General features: G+C 44.1%; 1 protein-coding gene across 1 annotated transcript in view; it reads left to right on the plus strand.

Moving 5' to 3' along the window:
* plcg1 (phospholipase C, gamma 1) overlaps positions 1–8,290 on the plus strand; it is a 118,684-nt gene that overhangs the window by 17,580 nt on the left and 92,814 nt on the right. The window contains exons 6-8 of the mRNA XM_043710716.1: positions 1,906–1,928; positions 4,347–4,419; positions 5,498–5,599. Coding sequence (XP_043566651.1) covers positions 1,906–1,928; positions 4,347–4,419; positions 5,498–5,599 — 198 coding nt within the window. The remainder of the gene's footprint in view (positions 1–1,905; positions 1,929–4,346; positions 4,420–5,497; positions 5,600–8,290) is intronic.

An 8,290-nucleotide genomic window follows, 5' to 3' on the forward strand; every position in this document is an offset into this window, starting at 1 on the left:
TCATAATGAATGGTGGTGCAGGCTCAAAGGGCAGAATGGCCTACTCCTGCACCTATTGTCTATTGGTGGTGTAATCGAAAGCCAAGAAGATTACCTCGGAGTACAACAAGATCTTGATCACATGGGTCGATGGGCCAAGGACTGGCAAATGGAGTTGAATTTAGATAAATGTAAAGTGCTGCATTTTGGAAAGGCAAATCAGGACAAGACTTAATACATTTAATGGTAAGGTACTGGGCAGTGCTGCCAAACAAAGAGACCTTGCAGTACAGGTTTATTGGTCCTTGAAAGGAGAATCGCAGGTTGACAGAGTAGTGAAGAAGGCGTTTGGTATGACCTGCATTGGTTGGCCAGTGCATTGAGTATAGGAGTTGGGAGGTCATGCTGCAATGTACAGGGCATTGGTTAGGCCACTTTTGGAATATTGTGTGCAATTCTGCTCTCCCTCCTATCAAAAAGCTGTTGTGAAACTTGAATGGGTTCAGAAAAGATTTACAAGGATGTTGCCAGGGAGAGACTGAATAGGGTGGAGCTATTCGTCCTGGAGTGTCACGGGCTGAGGGGTGACCTTACGGAAGTTTATAAAATCAGGAGGGGCATGGATAAGGTGAATAGCCAAGGTTATTTCCACAGAGTAACAGAATCCAAAACTTGAGGGTACGGGTTTAGGGTGAGAGGGGAAAGATTTAAAAGGGACCTAAGGGGCAATGTTTCACGCAGAGGGTGGTACTTGTATGGAATGAGCTGCCAGAGGAAGTGGTGGAGGCTGGTATAATTGCAACATTTAAAAGGCATTTGGATGGGTGTATGAATAGGAAGGGTTTGTAGGGATATGGGCCAGGTGCTGGCAGTGTGATTAGATTGGGTTGGGATATCTGGTCGGGTTGGACTGAAGGGTCTGTTTCCATCTGTACATCTCTATGACTCCAATATTGGGATCATTTCTGGCTCCTGGCTCCATCAGCGTCAGGCGCAAGCCGTGATTTTGTGATGAATAGCCAGAGGGCGCTCTCACCACACAATTAAAGACCATGGTGGGGAGTGAGGGAGAGAGCTTGGGAAGCCAGAACACCAGGAGGTTGGGGTCATCACCCCTCCACATTTTTCAAATGGCCACAGCTGCAGGAGCCACTCTGCAGCACAGCCTGTGGCCTTGCTGGTGTAGTGGCAGCGAGGGGAACGCTTCAAGCTGATTCTGGACCATTGGTCACCCTCTCCCTAGTCTGCAGGCATTTGCCATGCTCCAGATTGTCAGAGACCACAGTTGGCATTTTAATTATGCCATTGCTTGCAAACACATAATCTTCATCAGGCCTGACCTCCCCGTTTAAAAATAGCCCAGAAGCAGAAAGCTGCCAGCAAACTGGCACATAAGCTACCACCAGGAATTCCCAGCTCTGCCCTTCTCAGTTCCAGTCTCCAGTGTTCACAAATGTGGCTAATCCAGTCACTAACCCTATTGCTTGAAATGGGAGCTTGCTGTGTGTAAATTGTCTCCCTGTTTCATACTGGGACCTGCACTTCAGAGACACGTGTTTGGTGGAAGATCCGTCCTGAGATTTATGAAAGGGGTTCGGTAAATGCAAGTTCATTCTTTTTTAAGCAAAACCAGGGCAGGTAGAGAAGGAAAGAAACTAAAGTGAAACTGCCGCTCTCGACTGTCTAAACTGGCAATGTTACTGTGTGGGGATTGAGATCCTCATACGGTTTCCCTATGGGTCAAGAAAAGATGAAGAGAGGAATTCCTCACTAGAAGGTCATCAATATCAATGTCCTCGCTGCAGTATGCAGACTGGACATTGGCACGTTGCAACCAGAGTGTGTTAAGATGGAGAAGGCTTGATTTTGTGTGCATCCGTGTAAAAAGTATTTGTTTCTGATTTTATTTCTCTTTCCCTTCCTCAGATGGAAGTTCGCTTTCTTCAAAGGTAAGTGGAGAATAATACTTGTAACCATTCGGGACAAAGTATCACTTTAAAGGGTCTTCTAGATCACCAGTTAATTAGGGAGGCGATGATCTAGCGGTATTATCGCTGGACTGCTCATCCAGAGACCCAGATAATGTTCTGGAGTCTGGGGTTCGAATCCCGCCATGGCAGATGGTGGAATTTGAATTCAATTAAAAAATAATCTGGAAAGAAGAGTCTAACGATGATCATAAGTCAATTGTTGGAAAAGCCCATCTGGTTCACTAATGTCCTTGAGGGAAGGAAACTGCCATCCTCAGCTGGTGTGGTCTATGTGTAACTCCAGACCCACAGCAATGTGGTTGATTCTTAACTGCCCTCTGGGCAATTAGGGAAGGGCAATAAATGCTGGCCTAGCCAAAGATGCCCACATCTCGTGAATGAATTTAAAAAAACAAAAACATTTTGGTGTTTTATGTTGTAATTACCACCACTTAGAATGAGTGCATTAATCTCAACATGGTTTGCTCAGGATTGGCAGTAAAATAAAAATTGTTCATTTGTCCAAAACATGAAGAAGTATTTCCTTACTGTACCTAATTCTGATCTGGGTGGCTTGCTTTGGTGGTCTGGAGGTTAAAGGACACAACTCTCGAGCTGTTAAACATTAGACTGAGATAGGCTAATCAGAGAACATTGTCTACACTGTGGTGTTCCTATTGGAGACCGTACTTCATTGCTCAAGACACCCACTGCTGGTAATTGTCACTCTCACCCTTGACAAAATGGCAAATAAAAAGTGGTACATATAGCAAAACTACTCAGCTCCATGCATCAATAGTTAACTGCTAATTTAATCAGTCCTTAATGAGATGCAGGAAGCCCCATGATGACTGTGCAGTAACCAAAAGCTTCAGATCAAGAGTTCAAAATGACCTGAAACATTAACTCTGCTTTCTCTCCACAGATGCTCCCAGACCTGCTGAATTTCTCCAGTAATTTCTGGTTTTGTTTCAGATCTGCAGCATCTACAGTTCTTTGTTTCACTTTTGGGTATATTAGATAAAATTACCAAAAGTTTGGTCAGAGAAGTAGGTTTTAAGGTGAAGAAAGCAAAATGGAGAAGCAGAAAGGTGCAGGGAAAGTATTCCAGAGCCCAGGACCGAAGCAACTGAAGGCAATTATAATCTGGAATATCCGACCTTCCAGAATTAAGAGGAGTGCGGTTATCTCAGAGAGTTGTAGAGGTAACAGGCATAGAGAGGGCTGAGACAATAATGGGGTTTGAGAACAATGATGAGAATTTTAAAATTAAAACATTGCTTAAGTAGGAGCCGATGTAGGTCAGTGAGCACAGGGTAGGAATGGGACTTGGCACAAGTTACGAAATGGGCAGATGACTTTCAGATGACTTCAGATTCAAAGGAGGTAGAATGTGGGAGATGGGATGGAAGTCTAGTGGAATAGCCAAATCGAGAGGTAACAAAGGAGCTAATGCCAAGTTGCATCACCTCACCCATTGGTTTGAGCAACTTGCCTCAGGGCCAGACCACTCACTGAAGCACCATGTTGTTCTGCTGGAGGGTTTACAAACAATAGAAATGACATCATGATTTGGTGATGCCGGTGTTGGACTGGCGTGTACAAAGTTAAAAATCACACAACACCAGGTTATAGTCCAACAGGTTTAATTGGAAGCACACCAGCTTTCGGAGCGACACACAACTGTAAGACACAGAATTTATAGCAAAAGTTTACAATGAGATGTAACTGAAATTATACATTGAAAAATACCTTGATTGTTTGTTGAGTATTTTTCAATGTATAGACTCAACAAATAATCAAGGTATTTTTCAATGTATAATTTCAGTTACATCACACTGTAAACTTTTGCTATAAATTCTGTGTCTTACAGTTGTGTCCTCCACAATCACCTGATGAAGGAGCGGCACTCTGAAAGCTAGTGCTTCCCATTAAACGTTGGACTATAACCTGGTATTGTGTGATTTTTAACTAAAATAGAAATGACAGGTTCCAGTGCTGCTTCTGGCCTGGGGCCCCCCACCAGGTAAGGCCCCGGGTCCTCTATTTTGTGTCCTTCTGTACTCCTAAATCCTCGCCCTCTATCCCAGGCTCTGCACTAAACTACTCTTTAGATTCGTTATAGTTTTTAATTAAGTGAAGCAAACAAAAATGATCGAGTAACCACTCTCTCAAAGGCAATGGTCGAAGTGATTGATCACTTCCGAATCATACCGGACTTGAAAACATTCACGCTGTTTTCTCTCTGCAGATGCTGCCAGACCTGCTGAGTTTCTCCAGCGTTTTCTACACCTGTTTCTCAGATTTTCAGCCTCTGCTGTATTTTGCTGTGATTGAACTGATTTGTCAGCTACTTCTGGCTATTCCCAAATAACATGTGATCTTTCTGTTCCACAGGAGCTGTGACAGGCCTGAACTCAGCCAAGTCTCGCTGCAGGATTTTCAGCAATTCCTGCTGGAATATCAGAAGGTGAGTGAGATCAGGCCTCTCACAGAGTTAAGAACAGCCATGCACTATCCAGTTAGTGTCTGTCATCACTACATACTTTCCAGATTTAATAGAGCAAAGCTTCTCCCTGAGGGGTTTTTCAGTTAGCACTGAACTATTTTCTTTCTCCTTCCATCAAGTTAATCTCCCGAGCAGGAGGGAAGGCTGGCAATGTATTTCTTAAAGCGAGAAAATGGGGAAGATGGTGGTAATGTCACTGAGCTGGTTATCCAGAGGTTAATACTGTCCTTATGTAACCTTCAGGCTCGTTTTTAGGGGATTCAAGTATCAATAGACAATAGGTGCAGGAGTAGGCCATTCTGCCCTTCGAGTTAGCACCACCATTCATTATGACCATGGCTGATCATCCTCAATCTGTATCCTGTTCCTGCCTTATCCCCATAACCCTTGATTCCACTATCCTTAAGAGCTCTATCCAACTCTTTCTTGAAAGTATCCAGAGACTGGGCCTCCACTGCCCTCTGGGGCAGAGCATTCCATACACCCACCACTCTCTGGGTGAAGAAGTTTCTCCTCAACTCTGGGGAGCAGGAGGTGGGACAGACAACACTCCAATTCCATGAAAGCTTTTAAAAGAACAACAAAGAACAAAGAAAATTTACAGCCCAGGAACAGGCCCTTCGGCCCTCCAAGCCTGAGCCGATCCAAATGTACTGTCTAAACCTGTCGGTCAATTTCTAAGCATTTGTATCCTTCTGCTCCCCACCTACTCATGCAAGAAATGAAAAACTGTCCGAGGGTGGGCAGCTGGCAAGTATTTGGTGTTAACATATTGGAGCAGCATTCCTGCTATTTGCAGATTCTGTGCTGAGTGAAAATGTTCAATGCCAATGGATGACCAGGTGACGACCGTATATTTGTAGGAGAATTCAGACACGGCACTCAGTACTCATTGTTCTATTTCATAATGATTTATCTAGCCTTTGACTCTGCCTTAATGTTCACTATCAGTTTTCTTGACTTAATGTTCTTTAATGTGGGATTTTTGGGACATACATCGCTCCTGAGCAATGCTAATGTTGTGTTTTTTGGTGTCTAGGAATTGTGGGCGACAGATATCCACCAAGTGCGAGAGTTCATGTTCAATTACCTTCGCGATCCACTCCGCGAGATTGACGATCCATATTTCTGCCTCGATGAGGTAAGATTGCCTCCAGCTGTAAAGCACATCCTATTGGTTGTGTGCTTGAGTCATTTAGCTTCACCATGAAGTACTTTTACCATGCTGTCAGCAGGAAGGAAGGAAAAGCTTGCATTAATATAGCAACTTCAATGACCATAGACAATCCCAAAGTGTTTTTTACAGACACCAAAGTACTTTTTGGAGCATACTTTTGAAATGCAAACGAGCTATGTAAATGCTGTGATTATAAAAACAATTGCTGGAAATTCCGAGATGGGCAATAACTCACTTGCTGACTCTCCAGAGCTTGTCCTCCACCTCTAGAGCTGATGTCAGGAGTCCGATGGAATACTGCACACTTGCGTGAGTGCATGTAGCTCCGAGAACATTCAAGAAGCTTAATAGCGTCCAGAACAGAGCAGCCCACTTAATCTACCGCCTTAAACTTTCACTCTCGCTACCACCAATGCACAATAGCAGCAGTGTGTACCATCTACAAGATGCACTGCAGAAAGTCAACAAAGCACCTGATATTCCAAACCTATGGACCTCTACAATCCAGCAGGCAACTGATTCATTGTTTGCAAGCTCCCCTCACCAAGCGAGTTACCATCCAGCCTTAGAAATGTATTACCATTACTTCAGTGTCATTGGGTCACAATCCTGAATAGCCTCTCTAAGAGTTTGTACTTATACCAAAAGGGGGATAGCAGTTCAAGAAAGCAGTTCACCACCAGCCTCTCAGGGACCATTCACTGTATGTGATATCAAGAAACGATTGAAGTCACTGGAAACTGCAAAGGCTATGGGCACTGACAACATTCCAACAAGTATGCTGAAGACCTGTGTTCTAGCACATGCTGCTCCCCGGACCAAGCTGTTCCAGTACAGTTACAACACTGGCATCTATCCAGCAATGCAAAAAATTGCCCCAGGTATGTCATGCACACAAAAAGCAGGACAAATCCAACCCGGCTGATTACCACTCCACCAGTTCACTCTCGATCATCAGTAAAGTGATGGATGGTGTCATCAGCAGTGCGATCAAGCAGCACCTCAACAATAACCTCAGGTCAGGAACAGAGTGGCCCTGGGTGTCACTGAGGTTATTGTTGAGGTGCTGCTTGATCGCACTGCTGATGACACCATCCATCACTTTACTGATGATCGAGAGTGAACTGGTGGAGTGGTAATCAGCCGGGTTGGATTTGTCCTGCTTTTTGTGTGCATGACATACCTGGGGCAATTTTTTGCATTGCTGGATAGATGCCAGTGTTGTAACTGTACTGGAACAGCTTGGTCCGGGGAGCAGCATGTGCTAGAACACAGGTCTTCAGCATACTTGTTGGAATGTTGTCAGTGCCCATAGCCTTTTACAGTTTCCAGTGACTTCAATCGTTTCTTGATATCACATACAGTGAATGGTCCCTGAGAGGCTGGTGGTGAACTGCTTTCTTGAACTGCTATCCCCCTTTTGGTATAAGTACAAACTCTTAGAGAGGCTATTCAGGATTGTGACCCAATGACACTGAAGTAATGGTAATACATTTCTAAGGCTGGATGGTAACTCGCTTGGTGAGGGGAGCTTGCAAACAATGAATCAGTTGCCTGCTGGATTGTAGAGGTCCATAGGTTTGGAATATCAGGTGCTTTGTTGACTTTCTGCAGTGCATCTTGTAGATGGTACACACTGCTGCTATTGTGCATTGGTGGTAGCGAGAGTGAAAGTTTAAGGCGGTAGATTAAGTGGGCTGCTCTGTTCTGGACGCTATTAAGCTTCTTGAATGTTCTCGGAGCTACATGCACTCACGCAAGTGTGCAGTATTCCATCGGACTCCTGACATCAGCTCTAGAGGTGGAGGACAAGCTCTGGAGAGTCAGCAAGTGAGTTATTGCCCATCTCGGAATTTCCAGCATTTGTTTTTATAATCACAGCATTTACATAGCTCGTTTGCATTTCAAAAGTATGCTCCAAAAAGTACTTTGGTGTCTGTAAAAAACACTTTGGGATTGTCTATGGTCATTGAAGTTGCTATATTAATGCAAGCTTTTCCTTCCTTCCTGCTGACAGCATGGTAAAAGTACTTCATGGTGAAGCTAAATGACTCAAGCACACAACCAATAGGATGTGCTTTACAGCTGGAGGCAATCTTACCTCATCGAGGCAGAAATATGGATCGTCAATCTCGCGGAGTGGATCGCGAAGGTAATTGAACATGAACTCTCGCACTTGGTGGATATCTGTCGCCCACAATTCCTAGACACCAAAAAACACAACATTAGCATTGCTCAGGAGCGATGTATGTCCCAAAAATCCCACATTAAAGAACATTAAGTCAAGAAAACTGATAGTGATCATTAAGGCAGAGTCAAAGGCTAGATAAATCATTATGAAATAGAACAATGAGTACTGAGTGCCGTGTCTGAACTCTCCTACAAATATACGGTCGTCACCTGGTCATCCATTGGCATTGAACATTTTCACTCAGCACAGAATCTGCAAATAGCAGGAATGCTGCTCCAATATGTTAACACCAAATACTTGCCAGCTGCCCACCCTCGGACAGTTTTTCATTTCTTGCATGAGTAGGTGGGGAGCAGAAGGATACAAATGCTTAGAAATTGACCGACAGGTTTAGACAGTACATTTGGATCGGCTCAGGCTTGGAGGGCCGAAGGGCCTGTTCCTGGGCTGTAAATTTTCTTTGT

The sequence above is a fragment of the Chiloscyllium plagiosum genome, chromosome 20 (genome assembly GCF_004010195.1).
Source record: "Chiloscyllium plagiosum isolate BGI_BamShark_2017 chromosome 20, ASM401019v2, whole genome shotgun sequence".
NCBI lineage: Eukaryota > Metazoa > Chordata > Chondrichthyes > Orectolobiformes > Hemiscylliidae > Chiloscyllium > Chiloscyllium plagiosum.